Below are 19428 nucleotides of genomic sequence, written 5' to 3'. Positions count from 1 at the left end.
CTGCCCGGTGTGTTACACAGCTGAAAATGTGTTGCTGGAAAAGAGCAGGTCATGCAGCATCCAAGGAACAGGAAATCCGACATTTCGGGCATAAGCCCTTCATCAGGAAACGTCGAATTTCCTGTTCCTCGGATGCTGCCTGACCTGCTGTGCTTTTCCAGCAACACATTTTCAGCTCTGATCTCCAGCATCTGCAGTTCTCACTTTCTCCTCGGTGTGTTACACAGCCTGTTACTGTAGAAAGTTAAAAATCACACAACACCAGGTTATAGTCCAACAGGTTTAATTGAAAGCTAGTGCTTCCAATTAAACCTGTTGGACTATAACCTGGTGTTGTGGGATTTTTAACTTTGTACACCCCAGTCCAACACCAGCATCTCCAAATCATGTTATTGTAGAGTTATGGAGGAGGTCCTTCTAGCCCGATGGCCATTCCTGGTCAAGGTTGGGAGGTGTCCCGAGGAAGATTGCCTGCTGATAAAGCTGCATTGACGTCGAAAGATTATCGGCCTGTCACTTTAAGACAAGGTACAAGGGTCCATCACCTGCCCAATGCTGCCATCTGGTGGAAAGGCTGCAAACAGACGCATCCTGGAAGATTGACTTGCTGCTGTTCAGACAAGTCACACACAGTCGTACAGTACAGAAACAGACCCTTCGAGGAACATGGGAACAAGAGGCGGCCATTCAGCCCCTCCAACCTGTTCCTCTATTCATTGAGATATGTCTGATCTGTGGCCAAGCACCCCATCTTTTCTGCACTCCTTCAAATTTACCAACATCTTTTCCTATACAGTGGCTCAGTGGTTAGCACTGCTACCTCACAGCACCAGGGACCCAGATTCGATTCCAGCATCGGGCAACTGCCTGTGTGGAGTTTTCACATTCTCCCTGTGTCTGTGTGGGTTTCCTCCGGGTGCTCTGGTTTCCTCCCATAGTCCAAAGATGGGCAGGTTAGGTGAATTGGCCATGCTAAATTGCCCATGGTGTTTAATGTGTCGGCTAGGTGCATTAGTCAGGGGTAAACGTAAAGTAATAGTGTAGGGGAATGGGTCTGAGGGGATACTCTTCAGAGGGTCGTATGGACTTGTTGGGCCAAATGGCCTGTTTCCACACCGTAGGGATTTTATGATTCCCAAGCAGGGAGAACAGAATTGTATCCCATAATAATTTTGATTAAGAAAAAAAACAGCTCTATCAGGGAAGGGGAAGAGACTACAACCCAAGCAGGCCTGCCTTGACTCAAACTGAATGCAATGTTCCCGCTCCACTTTTAAACCTGAAACAAAGCTCCCTCTACTCTTTTATAACTGAAAGGGAACAGGAAGTAAAGTTCCCCCTCAAACCCTCCCAGGACAGGGACAGCACAGGGTTAAATACAGAGTCAGACACTCTCCACTCTCAACTGGAAGTACAGTTCCCTTGACACTGTCCCCAAACACTCCCAGGGACAGCAGGTCTGCATCAGTACCCCACTCAGACCTCACAAGTGGCACTTACTTTCATAACCTTCTGAGCTATTTGGAGGTGATTGTAGGAGGTACAGTTAGGAAGTTTGCTGATGGTGCTAAAATCAGGGGTGTAGTGGACAGCAAGACAGGTGACTTCAGAGTGCAGTGAGACCTTGACCAGATGGGCCAATGGACTGAGAAGCAGCAGATGGAGTTTAATTTGGATAAACGTGAGGTGCTACATTTTGGAAAGGCAAATTAGGGCAGGACTTATACACTTAATGGTAAGGTCCTCGGGAGTGCTGCTGAACAACGAGACCTTGGAGTGCAGGTTCATAGCTCCTTGAAAGTGGAGTCGCAGGTAGATAGGGTTGTGAAGAAGGCATTTAGTATGCTTTCCTTTATTGGTCAAAGCATTGAGTACAGGAGTTGGAAGGTCATGTTGCAGCTGTACAGGATATGGGTTAGGCCACTGTTGGAATATTCTGTGCAATTCTGGTTGCCCTGCTATAGGAAAGATGCTATTAAACTTGAAAGGGTTCAGAAAAGATGTACAAGGATGTTGCCAGGGTTGGAGGATTTGAGCTACAGGGAGAGGCTGAACAGGCTGGGGCTGTTTTCCCTGGAGCGTTGGAGACTGATTTTCCTTTGTTGCTATCCTAATTCTCCCGGTATTCTTAACTTTAAACCCCGAGTATATGGAGGATTCTTACTGCTGTGGGCTGTTTTTTTTGTTATGGTATGAAAATGGCCTGCGCATTCCCCAGTCACGCAGTTCCAACTCTCGACCATCTGACCCAGAGACAGGAGCAGGAAACAGCAGGCTGACTGTCCAGCCCCATGCACAGTGCCCTGAGGGAGGGCTGCGTTGTTGTAGGTGCCAATTTTGGGTTAAGTAGTTGGCTCCCCACTGAGCATGCCCACTGCTATTTCAAGGAAGGGCAGCAGCGAGGGGGGGGGGGCGCATGAGAAAGAAGTGCCGTGACCCGACATTTGGCCCTCATTCCGAATTGGAAGGCGACAGCGTGTTACACACGGACTGAAGGGATGGGAGCAAGGAGTAGGCCATTCAGCCCATCGGTCCTACGATCAACACAATCACGGCGGCAGGCGGGACTCTGTTACTATGGAGTTTGGTATCCCACAATCCCTTTTTGCGATAATCAGTGGCATTTGAAAACCATTCTGAGGGTCGATCGGTAAACGTACATGGCGATATAAAGAAAAGTGATGCGGTAGTAAATAGGGAAGTGGACAGCCTCCGATTATAGGAGGGTGTAGACGGGCTGAGCAGACACAAATGAACTCAGTCAGGATAATGGAGAGGTGACGCACTTAGGAAGGACAAAGACGATGAAGGAATACACGGAGGAGGGTAGGAGCCTGGCAAATACAGAGGATCAGAGGGACATTGGTGTGCATGTTCACTGGTCCCTTAGGGTGGATACAATGGGACAACACTACTATTATAGGACAAGCCAAACAGAACAGCCAGGGAATTCCTAGAGGCATGGCATTCATCCACAGATTCAATCAATAAGCACATCGACCTGGACCCAATGTACCGGTCACTGCAGCGGACAGCTGGAACTGACAACCGGAAGTGGCAGATTCAAACCACTACAAATGCCGGAGGAAAGATCACAGAAGCGCTTCACAGGAGGCTCCCAAGCACTGAGGATGTCACCTAGACAGGGGACGAAACATCTGCAACACAAATTCCCAGCTCGGCGAACAGAACCACAATGTACACTGGGTAAGGCAGCACCTGGCACACTTTCCTTTATTACCCGAGGTAGAGTGGTTAAGGACAGGGAGGTGATGGGGGAACTGTATAAAACCCTAGGGAGTTAGGGTACACCCGGAGAGGGATGTGATAGCACTGCAGAGGGTGCAACGGAGATTCACTGGGATGTTGCCTGGGCTGGAGAGTTTCAGTGATGGAGAGAGACCGGACAGATTGGGGGATTTCCCTGAGACCAGAGGAGATCGAGGAAGCACACGATTGAGATGTATAAACTGATGAGGGACACAGATAGGAACGCGCATTTCCTCTTGGCGGAGGGGAGAGGGGTCAATGACCAGGAGGTGTAGATTTAAGTCAGGGAGTGGGAGGTTTGGAGTGGATGTGAGGAAAACTGTTTTCACCCAGAGGGAGGTGGGAATCTGCCCGGGAGGCTAGTTAAAGGAAGAAACCTTTTCAACGTGTGAAAAAAGGCTGGAAAATGAGGCTCGAACAGTGTTGTTTTTAGCACAGACTCGATGGGCTGAAGAGCCTTTAGGCGTGCCGTGGAGCCTGTATGGTTTTCCCCTCCCCCTGCCATGGGAAGCAGTATTGCTGTGATTCAGTCCCCTCCCCCCCACAGACAGCTGTGTGTGACTTACAGACGATGGACACCACGTCAGGCCTGATGAGGGGTTCCCCTCCAGTCAGCCGGATCTTATCGACGCCCTCTTGGACGAACAGCCGAGCCAGGGTCACGACCTCCTCGGTGGTCAACAGCTGCGGCTTCGGTGTCAATTTTACCCCTTCCTCGGGCATGCAGTACTGACCTGTAGGGGGTGATGGAATGTGGAGGGAGAGAGAGAGAGCAATGCAGAAAGTGGTCGATGAGTCTGGGGATGGGGAGGAGGACAGAGCGATGCAGAAATTGGTCAAGTCAGTCTGGAGCATGCTGGGGGATAGGGAGAGGGAAGAGAGCAATGCAGGAACAGTCAGTCAATCAGTCCGCGGCAGACCAGGGATGAGGTGGACAGAGCAATGCAGAAATCAGTAAATCAGTCCAGGGCATCTGTCCAGATTTGCAGTTGACTCAGGTGCTTGCTTACCTAGCATCCCCCCCCCCCCCCCCAAACTGTGTGGCACAATCCAAATCAGTCAGAGCTGAAAATGTGTTGCTGGTTAAAGCACAGCAGGTCAGGCAGCATCCAAGGAACAGGAAATTCGACGTTTCGGGCCAGATCCCATCATCAGGAATGAGGAGAGTGTGCCAGGCAGTGCCCACTGTGCAGTCAGTGCCAGGGTCATTGGTGGTCAGATCCCTCTGGGGTGGATGTAAATTGCGATACCACCACAATGGCAAAACGTAGCCCGTTTCTGGCCTACCATGTCGTGCACGTGATTGGGCGGGATTTTAACATTTTCTCCTACAAAAAGAGCTTCATGACACTGAGAGGATGCTGGAGAAAGTCAGCAAAGTGATGGCAGCATCTGCACAGACACAGTGAGTGAGTGAGTTAATGTTTCACATTGCACTGCCGCCTCAGAGCGCCAGGAACCTGGGTTCGATCCCAGCCTCGGACGACAGTCTCTGGAGTTTGCACATTCTCCTCGTGTCAGCGTGGGTTTCCTCCGGGTGCTCCAGTTTCCTCCCACAGTCCAAAGACGGGCAGGTCAGATGAATTGGCTGTGGGAAATGCTGGGTTGCAGGGGAAGGGTAGGGGTCTGGGTGGGATACTCTTCAGAGGATCGGTGTGGTTTCGATGGGCCAAATGGCTTGCCACCACACTGTAGCAATTCTATGAATTCTAGTTTGACGCTTCCTCGGAATTTGCTTATTCCTGACCTGGAGCCGCACTCGAGACGTTTACTCAGTTTCTCGCTGTCTCTCTGTAGATACTGCTGAAGGTTCTCCAGTGTTCCCTGCGTCAGTTTCAGACTTCTAGAACATTCTGTGCTTTTTTTTTTGCGCATCACTCAACTGAGCGGCCTTGTTTAGTTCATTGCTGACTTCAGGCTCCCAGCCTCAGTATCTCGCTCAGTCCTGGTCCAGCAGGGTGAGGGGACTGAGTCAGAAGCCACCCCTCCACCCCACCCACCAACCCCACACACTCAGGGGAGGGCAGACTCCACCACCTCCACCCCCCCCAAACGCCCTTCCATTTTCAGCACAGTTCGATCCTGGCACCCAAGGTCTGGATGCTACGTTTTAGGAGTGCAGCTTTAAAAGCGCAAGCCCAAGTGTAAATCCACAGGGAGTGGCTCCTGATGTTATAGACAGGCTTGGAGAGCAGGGGAAATGAGGGACAGGGAATCATTTCAACTACAGAGGCTTTTCAAATTAAAAACAAAATATCTATTACCTTCCCATAGCTACCCGAGCCAATCACGCCGAAGACATCGGTCTGCCAGGCTACCCCCACCAATAGGGGAGCAGGAGGCAAGAATTATTTTGCAGGATGGTTAAGCTAGGAAGCCTGGGGCAGACAATAGTATTATCATGAGACTGTTAATCCAGAGTAATGTTTTGGACACCTGGGTTCAAATCCTGCCCTGGTCGATGGTGGAATTTGAATTCAATAAAACTCTGGAATTATGGGTCTCCTGATGAATCCATTGTCAATTGTCAGAAAAATCAATCCGGTTCACTAATGCCCTTTAGGGAAGCAATCTGCCTTCCTCACGTGGTCCGGCCTACATGTAACTCCAGACCCACAGCAATGTGGTCGACACTTAACTGCCCTCCGGGCAAATAGGGATGGGCAAAAAATGCTGGCCCAGTCAGTGATGCTCTCATCTCATGAATGAGATTTAAAAAAAAACAAACAATCCTTTTGGGGACCCCGGTTCAAATCCCACCAAGGCTGATGGTGAAATCTGAATTCAATAAAACAAACAGTCAGATGTTCACCGTGAATTAGATCTCATCAACTTCTGTAAAAACCCAGCTGGTTCACTAATGTCCTTTCCAACAGGAATCTGCCATCCTTACCAGGTCTGGCCTACATGTGACTCTAGACCCACAGCAACATGGATAACTTACAGAATACTGAATGGCCTGGGCAAAGTGGATTTTGGGAAGATAGTTCCGTTGGTAGGAGAGACTAGGACCCAAAGGCATAGCCTTAGAGTAAAGGGAAGACCATTTAGAATGGAGATAAAGAGAAACTTCTTCAGCCAGGGAGTGGTGAATTTATGGGACTCACTGCTACAGAAGGCTGTGGAGGCCAGGTCAGTGAGTTTACTTAAGACAGAGATAGGTTCTTGATTGTCAAAGAGGTATCAAGGGTTACAGGGAGACGGTGGGAGAATGGGAATGAGAAACTTATCAGCCACGATAAAATGGCGAAGCAGACTCGATGGGCTGAATGGCCTAACTCCTGCTTCGATCTCTTACGGACTCTGAGCTGCCCTCTCGGTAATAAATGATGCCCACATCCTGTGAACGAGTAACAAGAAAAGATGGGAAGATTTTGAGGGGTCTCAACTGGGCGAACATATCCCAGAATTCCATGTCAACCATTGCTGGCTCTGAACCAGTTTCCCTCAAAATTCCGTTGGGGTGGCCGCGCGTTTTGGGAATCCTGACACGGTACGGGGTAAGCTGAGCTTAAAAGGTCAGCTCAGGAAACAAAAAATGGCTCACTCTACAGCGCTAACGTCAATCGGTGAGTTGATGCAGTCAGACACCCCACCCCAGTGCCTCTAGTATTGGACACAGACTCTCACGGTCGTCAGACTTACAGCGGAGATTACACTTTTCCGTCAGGGAGATCCGGAGATAGCTGTGCTGTCTCCCAAAGCTGTCCGTCAGAAAGGCAGAGAACGGCAGCGGTGGCTCACGGATAAAACCGCGGCTTTTCACGAATCCCAGTCTATCCTGAAACGAAGGAGGGAGAAGGAGTGAGGAACAAACTAGCTTTCACATCGCCAATGCTGCAGACTCAACTCCTGGTCAGAGTCATAGAGATGTACAGCACAGAAACAGACCCTTCGGTCCAACCTGTCCGTGCCGACCAGACATCCCAACCCAATCTAGTCCCACCTGCCAGCACCCAGCCCATATCCCTCCAAACCCTTCCTATTCATATACCCATCCAAATGCCTCTTAAAATGTCACAATTGTACCCCACTCCACCACATCCTCTGGCAGCTCATTTCACACACGTACCACTGTGTGAAAAAGCTGCCCCTTAGGTCTCTTTTATATCTTTCCCCTCTCACCCTAAACCTATGCCCTCTAGTTCTGGACTCCCCGACCCCAGGGAAAAGGCTTGGTCTATATATCCTATCCATGCCCCACATATAGAGGTTTACAAAATTAAAGTCACCCCTCAGCCTCCGACGCTCCAGGGAAAACAGCCCCAGCCTGTTCAGCCTCTCCCTGTAGCTCAGATCCTCCAACCCTGGCAACATCCTTGTAAGTCTTTTCTGAACCTTTTCAAGTTTCACAACATCTTTCTGATAGGAAGGAGACCAGAATTGCATGCAATATTCCAACAGTAGCCTAACCAATGTCCTGAATAGCTGCAACATGACCTCCCCACTCCTGTACTCAATACTCTGACCAATAAAAGTGAAGGCGGCGTTTGGTATGCTTTCCTTTATTGGTCAGGACATTGGTTAGACCACTGTTGGAATATTGCGTGCAATTCTGGTCTCCTTCTTATCGGAAAGATGTTGTGAAACTTGAAAAGGGTTCAGAAAAGATTTACAAGGATGTTGCCAGGGTTGGAGGGTTTGAGATATAGGGAGAGGCTGAACACGCTGGGGCTGTTTTCCCTGGAGTGTCGGAGGCTGAGGGGTGACCTTATAGAGATTTACAAAATTATGAGGGACATCGATAGGGTGAATCGACAAGGACTTTTCCCTGGGGTGGAGGAGTCTAAAACTAGAGGGCATAGGTTTAGTGTCAGAGGGGAGAAATTTAAAAGGGATAACCTTTTCCACACAGAGGGTGGTACATGTGTGGAATGAGCTGCCAGAGGATGTGGTGGAGGCTGGTACAATTACAAAGTATCTGGATGGGAATATGAATAGGAAGGGTTTCGAGGGATATGGGCCAAGTTCTGGCAAATGGGACTGGATTCATTCAGACTGAGAAGTGGCAGATGGAGTTTAATTCAGACAAATGCGAGGTGCTGCATTTTGGGAAAGCAAATCTTGCACGACTTATACACTTAAATGGTAAGGTCCTAGGGAGTGTTGCTGAACAAAAAGACCTTGGAGTGCAGGTTCATAGCTCCTTGAAAGTGGAGTCACAGGTAGATAGGATAGTGAAGGTGGTGTTTGGTATGTTTTCCATCATATCTACCTGTTAAATCTTTCCCCACTGACACTAAACCTATGCCCTCTAGTTTTAGACTCCTCCACCCCAGGGAAAAGTCCTTGTCGATTCACCCTATCCATGCCCCTCATAATTTCGTAAATCTCTATAAGGTCACCCCTCAGCCTCCGACGCTCCAGAGAAAACAGCCCCTGCCTGTTCAGCCTCTCCCTATAACTTAAACCTTCCAGCCCTGGCAACATCCTTGTAAATCTTTCCTGAACCCTTTCAAGTTTCACAACATCCTTCTGTAGCAGTCTGATTAAAGCTGGTCAGGATAAAGTGAGAGAGCGCGTGATGGAGGGGTGTAGGGGGTTGCCAGAGAGAATTATGGGAAGGGAGGTTCAGGAGTGAGAGACACATGCTCAGGGAAGACCACTCAGAGACTGCGACTGCCAAGGGAACACACTCACATGGTTTTGGAGAGAGCAAGTTGACACATATTTCCCTGTGGCAGGAATACTACACAAGAGATTTACCATACGAGAAGGTTCAGATTTAGGACTGGTCCCCATGGTGACCAAATTACCTCACCAGAGTATCAGACTTTGGACTCATCCAGGAACAAGAGGGAACACGGTGACTTGACCGGATGACCGAAAGCTAGTCTGAAGAGGGACCCTTTGGCCACGCTACGCTTGGTTCACAAACATTTCCGGAATGCATTTTACAAATTGTACAAACTATAGCCAATCCTGACACACAGTCTTTATCGACCTGTTTCCCAGAAACAGCTATCACCAGAAATGAAGCTTATTTCCTGTCCACTAACCCATCTTCCCCACCATCTCCCCCCACCCCCACGTCCTCAACAACTCTGCCAATAATGTGCATTTGCATGGCGCCCACACAGCAGTCAGGACTCTGCAGAGGAGGCTACTCAAACGTGAGGGTTACATCAGGTGACCAAAACCTCAATCCACGGACAAAGCTGCGGTGACAAGTTTCTGCAAGGGAAAGGTGGAGGAAAAGTGGAGGGGGATGCTTCTGAAGGAACTAAAGACTGAGGTATCGGAGGACACATCTCCTCAACGCAAAGTGGTTAAAATTATGCAACTTAGTACAGAAGAAAAAAGGGAAGAAATTCCTAAGAGATGACACTGTAGAGTGAGATTCCTACACATTGCACCAATCTGACGCAGCAAAATGGACAATGACAACTTACCCACCAAACTCTGACTCCTACACAAGAGAGACAGAGAGAGTCAAAGGCTGGCTTTCATTGATCCCAACTTTCCAAATGCCATCATGCTATGCTCCCAATGAATTTTCTCTAGGATAGAGTCTAGGATAATGGTGTAACGACATCTCCCACTTGGCTAATCTCACTCCAAGCAAGAGAGAGACTCAACAGATTTAATTCCACCGCAAACTATCTGACCAACACACCGCTGTGCAGAAATACGCACCACTTTGACAAAACTGCCAATGCCCATCCTGATCCCGATCAGAGTGTGAACACAATTCTTCCCTCTCAGAGGTCCGTGTCCACGCCCTGTCCTTCCATTACATGCTGCTTCGATTCCAATATTAACATTTCCTCTTTCTGCTCAAACTCAACAACCTGCATTGTCACTTCAACACAATGTGACACCCCCACAGCCACGGTCTGCTCAGCGCTCAGGCAAGCATTTAGATGACACTTATACGATTCTAAAATGTCAAAGCCTTCATTCGAGGCGATCTCAAAAAACAACAAAGATAGAGACAATCTTAGATCACACAACCAAAACCTCAGTCAAATTGTCAGGTCATAAGGCGGGGAAGGAGGTGGAATAAGGAGGGGGAGTGGAGGTGGGAGGAGGAAGGAGAGAACAGCAAGGTGGAAGGAGGGGAGGAGGAAAAGGGGTGGGGAGTGGAGGAATGGAGGGAAGGGTCCAGTAAGGTCATCACAAATTTGGAGTAGCAGGGATTTGGACAACTCAGCTCATGGAGGTAAGGCCAGAAAGGGAGCCTGAGAATAGACTCGTTAGGAACGTGGTGGAAACATGGAGGTGGTTTTCAGGAGCTGATGAGCCATATGGTGTCGCCAAGATGGACGCCAATGCATCCGTTACAAACAGCAACCATAAGCACAGCTCAGTGTTTCATTGAACGCCAAGATGGTGAATACTCTCACTGTCATTTGGAGCTTTACCCACTACTTTAACACACTCGGCTAGTTCACCCAAAGCGTGGTTCTCCACTTTCTGCTGTGGACGAGGAAACAGTTCAAACACACAGAGCTCCATACCCTCCCAAACCAAACAGGAACCATTAAACTACTGCTATGGAACGGAATGTATCAGTTTCCCTTGAAGTAGGAGGCAAGGGACTCACCCCCATTACAAAGTGGCCAACTGATTTCGTCTCACCTTCAGAGGTGCTCTGCTGCTAAAACTCTAGGGGACTCCTGACATTATCTTCAGGCAAATGACAAAAAAAATTTAAATCTCCTGAGCCAATATTGACAATTCTCAGAACTCTCGGCAATAGCTGGCGACACACTGCTGGGAAACGCTTACTCATCAAAACCTCAACAATCTCTGGCAGTCACTATCAAACACTAAGCAAAAAACGCTCCCAGTCCTTGCACACAGTCGGTTAACAGTCAATAATGGCCTAGTCACGGAGTCGCTCTGTCATTGCGGAGCTCTTCCCCAGCTCTCGCCAACTCCATCCTCTCGGAGGTAATTCTCTACTCAGGAAAACCAAAACAAAACCTTTATTCGAATTCCCTCTGTACAACACCACAGAAGCAACATATTCAAGTAGAACCGAGACCCAAGAGGAGAGAATTTTGTAAGGGGCACGTTCTCACCTCGGAGTTGGTGGCACGGGGTGGGGGGGGGGGAGCTGTTTGAAACTTCTGCTTCCTCCCAGAGACTTGCAGGTGTAATCCAGGCCGGCATTCCCAGTCTAACACTGAAGGAATGCTCCCAGTTCTTGAATGAATCGTCAAACTGAGGCACCTACATAATCAGAAGACGACATCGGAAAAGCTGGAGACCCATTCAGCCAGACTCTGTGCCACTCGATGATTGATTTGACCACAGCCCCAACTCCAACACCAAAAGCCCTGGAATCGGTTGGCGATCTGCCCACCTCAGCACTGGGGGATATTTGATGACATTACCTCAACTACATTCCAGAAAAGACTTTGGCATTCTCCAACTTGACTCAGAAAATGAATACCTAGCCATCTCTGTCTTAAATGGGAGTCAACTTACTGTGAAACTATACCCAGACTTGGAGATTATCCCCCAGAGGGGCAACAGTCTCTCAGAACGCCCAGCCCCCGATAGATTGCTCATAAGATCGCCCTACATTCTTGAAACTGTCATGAACATAGGGCCAACTTTTTCTCAAAGTCACTGCATTTATTTGGCCCATCCAGCCCACACTGACATTCTGGAGAGCATCCCACCCAAGAACCACCACCTCCCCAACCCAACCCCCCCCACCCCAAAGCCCCCCACCTCCCCCACACACCCACCACAACTATCCCTGTGACCCTGCGTTTCCCATGGCTAACACATCTAAGCCTACACATCCCTGGACGCTGTGAACAATTTAACACGGCCAGTGCAGCTAACCTGCACGGTCTTAGGACTGTGGGAGGAAACCCACATAGACACGGAGGGAACGTGTGAACTCCACTCCGGGGCTGGAATCAAACCCAGGGCTCCATGGCGCTGTGGGGCAGCCATGCTAACCGCTGAGTCACTGTGCTGCCCTTGGGAAACATTTCTGAACTGTTTCCAATATGACTGGCATCCTTCCATCCTCAACAAAAGAATGCAAGCTTAGTATTTTGATCAGGTCAGGTGATGTAAATGACAGCATATGCTTTTGAAAAGGGTAACACAACTTGTACACAGTACCACAGATCGGTCTCATCTAAATCCTGGTTTAGACAGTGAGAGCCTTTTTCCTTGGATGGCGATAGCCAGCATGAGGGGACAAAGCTTTAAATTGAGGGGTGATCGATAATAGGACAGATGTCAGAGGTAGTTTCTTTACTCAGAGAGCAGTAGGGGTGTGAATGCACTGCCTGCAACAATAATAAACTCACCAACTTAAAGGGCATTTAAATGGTCATTGGATAAGCATATGGATGGGAATGGAATAGTGTAGGTTAGATGGGCTTCAGATTGGTATGACAGGTTGGTGCAACATCGAGGGCCGAAGGGCCTGTACTGCGCTTAATGTTCTATGTACAATTGTAGCAAGATTCCCCCATTTTTAGACCCTTACCTGTTTGCAACAGAGGCCACCCTTTTGTGATTGGTGTACAAGTAAACTTTGTAGTCTCTCTCCATTTAAATATAATCTACACTTTCTAAAGTGGATGGCCCTCAGGAGGACATAGAGAATTGCATAGCACTGCAGCTCAGTCTCATACTACACAAAAGAGGTCCTTCAGCCCAGTGAGGTTGCGCTGACCTGTCTACACTAATTCCACTTGGCTCATAGCCACCATGTTATGGCAGTACAAATACTTAATTAACCATGTGCACATTTCTGCCTCTAGGCAGTGCATTCTAGATTTCCACCCTCCCACCCCCACGAGAAAACAGGGAGGTTCCTCCAGTCCCATTGACACCATCCCTCAAACTAACCCCATTGAGAAACAGATGGTCATGTCAGTTTTCACTGTGCTGCCTGTGGGAGCGTGCTGTGCGAGGACTGACGTCAGCATGCCCAGACAACGCCAAGATACACTTCAGTAGCTGTGCAGAGCTGAGATGTCCTGATGCAAGTTTCTTCTGAATATAATCGCCAAGGGAATTGAACAATGTTATTCTGACATGACTTCCAAGTACGTGGGAGTTTCCAAAGCATTTTCTGTTCCCAGATTTCGCTGCCAACAGTTTCCCGCCTGCTCTGTGGCTGCGGCCAATTCTGACAGTGGCCACATAATCACTGAGGATTGCACCAGATGTAGAAATAGACCAATCAAGTCTGCTCTGCCACGGAAGGAGACTGACCTGATCATCCTCAACTCCACTTTTCCCCATAACCCTCGATTCCCTTACTGATTAAAAACATGCCTTCCCGTTTTATTCTCCCGACTTCTCATCCCCATCTATTCCATAACGTGAGTCCTTCCCACAGAAATTCCTCAACCAAACATACCCTTCCCCTTTCAGTGTTCCTTTTCCTTACACATCACCCTTCCCCATTCCTTAAATCAGCCCCTTCTCCCCCAGCATTTTTCCATACAATGCAACACCTATCTTTTTGTTTTAACCTGCTGTCTCTCTCTGCTCCCTGAAGCCCCGCACCAAAAAAAAATATTCTTTCAAGTAGAAAGACGGCTTATTTGCCATTCTTTCAATTTAGCGTTTTCTATGTTTGTTGTTCACAGTATGGCCTCCCCCTATGTAGGGCTGTACAGTACAGGCCCTTCGACTCACAATGTGGTGTTGAACATGACACCATTTTGGAGCTTACAGACAGATTGAGGAACAGCTTTGCAGAATGAGCGTATTCAGTCTGTAGTAAAGGTTTCCAATGCTGGGGAATTCAAACTGTCCTTCCCACTCTGACTTCAGCCATCAGTGAAACACAAGCGCAACCTTGAGGTAAAGCATTCCATCTTTGATCAGGTGCTTCACACCCTCCTGGTCAAGTTCAAGCTCTGTCCCCCTGTCCCTGTTTTGCATCTCCAGCAGGAGATGTTGCTGATGCTGATGTCACGTTGACAACCCAACCCCGTCGCTGTGGTGACAACCCCACGTTCTCACGTCACCGTGGCAACATCTACACACCCCCCACGTCCCCGTGGCGACACCCACCTGCCCCCATGGCGACAACACTCTCAAAGCACTTTGCTTTTGAGGGCTTTCAGATGGTTACAAAAAAACTTTTCTTGTTCATTCTCAGGATGTGGCAGTTATTGCCATGCTTATGTGCCCCTTGAGAAACAGGAAATAAGAGCAGCAGCAGACCATTCGGCCCATCAAGTCTGCTCCACCATTCAATATGATCGCAGCCAAGTCAGAAATTTCTGTTTCTGTTTTTGTTTCCAATCTCCATCACCTGTAATTCTTTGTCTTATTTTAGCATCCGACTCCGTCCCCTGTTCTGGTTTTCTCCCAAGATTCTTTGATCCCTTTAGCTCTAAGAATGATATTTGACTCCTTCCTGAAAACATTCAATGTTTTCACCTCAGCCATTTTCTGTGGCAGGACCTTCCACAGATCCACCACTCTCTGGGTGAAGAAATTTCTCCTCAACTCAGCGTGAGATGCTTCCCTGATACGTTTAGGTTCTTACCCCCGGCCCTGGACTCCCTGGTCATCAGGAATATCCTTTCTGCCTTTACCATGTGTAGTCCAGTCAGAATTTTATAGGTTCCTATAAAATTTCCCCTGACTGCTCTAAACTTCTGACTGATGTAGATTGTTCTCCATATGTCAATCCTTCCAGGCCAGGAAGTGGGGAAATGACATTTTGAACTGCTGCTGTCCTTGGGATGTAGTTTCACCCACTCTGCTTTTCAGGAAGGAGTTTCAGGATTATAAAATGCAACTCTAGATAGATTACTTACAGTGCGGAAACAGGCCCTTTGACCCAACAAGTCCACACCGACCCACCGAAGCGCAACCCACCCAGACCCATTCCCCTACATTTACCCCTTCACCTAACACTACGGGCAATTTAGCATGGTCAATTCACCTGACCTGCACACTTTTAGATTGTGGGAGGAAACCAGAGCACCCGGAGGAAACCCACGTAGACACGGGGAGAGCGTGCAAACTCCACACAGAGTCGCCGGGTCTCTGGCGCTGTGAGGCAGCAGTGCTAACCACCGTGCCACTCACTTTAGTTAAAGTTCTAAATTGGAGTAAGGCCAATTTCGACAGTATTAGATGGGAATTTTCAAATGTTGATTGGGGGAAGCTGATTGCAGATAAAGGGACGGTTGGAAAGTAGGATCCTTTAAGAACGAGATAATGAGAGACAGTATGTTCCTGTTAGGTCGGAGGGTTGGAGATACAAGGAGAGGCTAAATATGCTGGGGCTGTTTTCCCTGGAGTGTCGGAGGCTGAGGGGTGACCTTAGAGGTTTATAAAACCATGAGGAACATGGATAGGGTAATTTTTTTTCCCTGGGGTGAGAGAGTCCAAAAGTAGAGGACATAGGTTTAAAGTGAGGGGGGAAAGATATCAAAGAGACATAAGGCACAATTTTTTCATACAGAGGGTGGTGCGTGTATGGAATGAGCTGCCGGAGGAGGCTGGTACAATGACAACATTTAAAAGGCATCCAAATGGGTATACGAATAGGAAGGGTTTGGAGGGATATGGGCCAAATGCTGGCAAATGGGACTAGATTTATTTCAGATATCTGGTCGGGGGCTGTTTCTGTGCTGTACATCTCTATGACTCTAGGATCATGGGCGAGGCTGGCAGGAACAAGGAATTCTGGAAGACTAGAGAAACCAATGCTCGAATCAAGAAAAAGGACACATTTACCAGCTGAGATCGAGTGAATCCTTAGAAGAGTATAAGGGCAGTAGGAGTATACTCAAGAGGGAAACCAGGAGCGCAGAAAGGGGACATGTGATAGATTTGGCAAGTAAGAGTTAAGGAGAATCCAAAAAGTTTCTACAAATATGTTAAGGGCGAAACAGTAACTAAGGAGAGAACAGATGACCTCTTTGATCTTTATCCTATGTGTGGAACCACAGAAGATAGGTGATATATTAAACAAGCTGAAAATGTGTTGCTGGTTAAAGCACAGCAGGTTAGGCAGCATCTCAGGAATAGGGAATTCGACGTTGAGCATAAGCCCTTCATCAGGAACAAGTATTTTGCATTAGTATTTACCGTAGAGAAGGACATGGAAGCAAGAGAACATGGGGAAATAAATAGTGATATCTTGAAAAGTGCCTATATTACAGAAGAGAGGTGCTGGTGGTCTTAAAATGCATACAGTGGATAATTCTCCAAGACCTGATCAGGTGTACCCCAGACCTCTGTGGGAAGCTAGGGAAGTGATTGCTGGGCCAAACAAAGAGACTTAGCGGTTTAGGTCCATAGTTCATTGACAGTAGAGTTGCAAGTAGACAGGGTGATAAAAAGGAGTTTGGAACGCTTGTCTTCATTGGTCATAACATCGAGTATACGAGCTGGGAGTCATGTTGCATCTGTACAGGACAATGATTAGGCCACTTGTGGAATACTGCATACAATTCTGGTCACCTTTCTATAGGAAGGATGTTGTTCAACTTGAAAGGATGCAGGAAAGATTTAGAAACATGTCGCCGGGGCTGGACGGTTTGAGGCTGTTTAGGCAGGGAGAGGCTGAATAGGCCGGGGCTGTTTCCCCCCCAGACACTGAGGGGGAATCTAAAAGGTTTACAAAATCATGAAGGGTGTGGATAGAGTTAATAGGCAAGTTCTTTTTCTTAGGGTGGAGGGAGTCCAAAACTAGAGGGTAGAGGTGTAGAATGAGAGGGAAAAAGGTATAAAAGAGACCTAAGGGGCAACTTTTTCCACACAGAGGGTGGCACGTGTATGGAATGAGCTGCCAGAGGAAGTGGTGGAGGCTGGTACAATTTCAACATTTAAAAGGCATCTGGATGGGTATATGAATAGGAAGGGTTTAGAGGGATACGGGCCGGGTGAGAGTCGGGGTGGGATGCTGTACAGAGTTGGTGTGGACCTATTGGGCCGAATGGCCTGTTTCCATACTAGAGACGCTGATTCTGAAATGGGACGGGGTCGGATTGGGCTATCTGGTCGGCACGGTCGAATTGACCCAAAGGGTCGGTTTCCGTGCTGTACAAGTCTGGCTCTATTGCTCTTCTGGACTAATTTACTGTCACATATCATTATTAGATGTAGGTTGCACTTTGACTCTTTAATCAGTTGATTCTCTCCCACATATCACCTTTCCCTTTCTTTTTGCCCTGCAGCCTGCTACCTTTGGACGAGCTTCGCATTTGTCACAACTTGATCTGTTACTCCCAGTTCCTCAACAACTCCAAACATTTACTCTTGTTTCCATCTCCAACGCGTTGTCTTTTTTTGTTCTGTTTTGTTGAGATACTCAACTATGTCTGTCTATTGAAGCAGCAGAGTCTCGGAGCTGTGTATTTAAAGGGCTGAGAGGGACGCAGATCCAACCCCTGGCCCAATAATACACACGAGAGAAGAATTATCAATAGAAAACAAAACTTTGCAAACTCACTCCTGCAGCCTCCCCGTTCGGTGCCGGCTCCGGCAGCGGGTTGCTGGCCATGCATTTTTCCCGGACAGAGGAGAGACCGCCGCACTGAAAACGCTGCCTCCAACACTGTTTAGCTATTCGGTGCAGGAGAGCCGGGGAAACGGTACTGCACCCAGCCATTGCCACTGCCGGTGGAGAAGCCGCGTCTTCCAAGCGCAGCGCAGCCAAATGCAATAGAACCCCTGCCCAGGAATTGCCTGTCAATCACCAAGAGGGCGGTGGCTCCAGTACGCATGCTCACCGCCCTGCGCACTGGGACTTGTAGTCCGTTTGGAGCCCGGTCCCCATTGAAAGTCAGCGGCCGCCCGGAGGCTGGGAACTACAATAGCCCTCCTTTGACCCCACTTGCAAAGTGTAGGCGTTGCTCGCACGGATGGCCTAATTTAGAAGGAAATGTCAGTCTCCCCACCCACTGCACTTATTTTCTTTATCTGTCAGAGGGCGGAGAGATGGTGACACACCCCCTCTGTGCGCAATGTTTGCGATTGAAATACTATATAAAAGCCACATTAGCCTTTTGCCCCCAGAGTGACGAAGCAAATATGGGTAATGAGAGGTCTGAGTTTAATTCCTCGTAAACTTCTCTTCAACTTCACAAGAGGCACATACTCAAGAGCTAATTTGTGCAGAGTGCGTCCCTCATATCCCCAAAGTACACATGCATGTGCCTCCAACTTCATAACCTTGTTTTATTAGATTAGATTACTTACAGTGTGGAAACAGGCCCTTCGGCCCAACAAGTCCACACCGACCCGCCGAAGCGCAACCCACCCATATCCCTACATTTACCCCTTACCTAACACTTCGAGCAATTTAGCATGGCCAATTCACCTGACCCGCACATCTTTGGACTGTGGGAGGAAACCGGAGCACCCGGAGGAAACCCATGCAGACACAGGGAGAACGTGCAAACTCCACACAGACAGTCGCCTGAGGCGGGAATTGAACCCAGGTCCCTGGCGCTATGAGGCAGCAGTGCTAACCACTGTGCCACCGTGCTGCCCTTATGTGATTTTGAACTCTCCTATTCCTGATTGAAGGGCGTTTGTCCATTTTCCTGCTCCTCCTAAGCTGCCTGATCTGCTGTACTTTTCCAGCACCACTCTAATTGTGACTGATTTTTAACTTTGTCCACCCCAGACCAACATCAGCACCATCACATCATGTCCAACTTCATTGGCCATATTCCTGGGGCTGTCACATTTGCAAGTTTTCCTGCTTCGGGCCCATCTCCCGCAAGAGTCGCTGAACAGGTTCTTCCCCAGTTTCTCATGCTAACTGGAACTACATGTGAACAGATTTATCATGAGGCTATCAAATGACTCTTGTTGTTAAAAATAAATTCCCTCCCTCATCCTCTCCAATATATTTATGGCTAATAAAAAGACTCCGTTTTTGAAAAAAAAGTTTGTCAGTTTTGTTCATTGCACCTTTACTTTCTTTTGAATTGTTTGGAGCTGGATCCTGCCAACTCCAGATCAGGGCGATCACACAGAGGATGGTAGGCTTGTGGGATGAGCTGCTTGAGGAAATGGTGGTGTCTGGTAGAATGGCAACATTTAAAAGGCATCTGGATGGGTATATGAATAGGAAGGGTTTAGAGGGATATGGGGCCTAATGCTGGCAAATGGGACTGGATTAGTTCAGGATATCTAGTCAGCATGGACGAGATGCACCGAAGGTTTCTGTGCTGTACATCTCTCTGACTC

At 48.3% G+C, this 19428-nt stretch overlaps 1 protein-coding gene across 3 annotated transcripts in view; it reads right to left on the bottom strand.

The window, feature by feature from the left end:
• mocs1 (molybdenum cofactor synthesis 1) overlaps nucleotides 1–17877 on the bottom strand; it is a 48091-nt gene extending 30214 nt beyond the window's left edge. For all 3 annotated transcript variants that reach the window (XM_060849151.1, XM_060849161.1, XM_060849169.1), the window contains exons 1-3: nucleotides 17681–17877; nucleotides 6916–7051; nucleotides 3837–4004 (exon numbers count right to left, since the gene is read on the bottom strand). In XM_060849151.1, coding sequence (XP_060705134.1) covers nucleotides 3837–4004; nucleotides 6916–7051; nucleotides 17681–17839 — 463 coding nt within the window. In that variant the 5' untranslated portion in view covers nucleotides 17840–17877. The remainder of the gene's footprint in view (nucleotides 1–3836; nucleotides 4005–6915; nucleotides 7052–17680) is intronic.
• Nucleotides 17878–19428: the final 1551 nt, after the last annotated feature.

Source organism: Hemiscyllium ocellatum, chromosome 3 (genome assembly GCF_020745735.1).
Source record: "Hemiscyllium ocellatum isolate sHemOce1 chromosome 3, sHemOce1.pat.X.cur, whole genome shotgun sequence".
Taxonomy (NCBI): domain Eukaryota; kingdom Metazoa; phylum Chordata; class Chondrichthyes; order Orectolobiformes; family Hemiscylliidae; genus Hemiscyllium; species Hemiscyllium ocellatum.
This window is presented reverse-complemented; position numbering and strand designations above follow the sequence as displayed.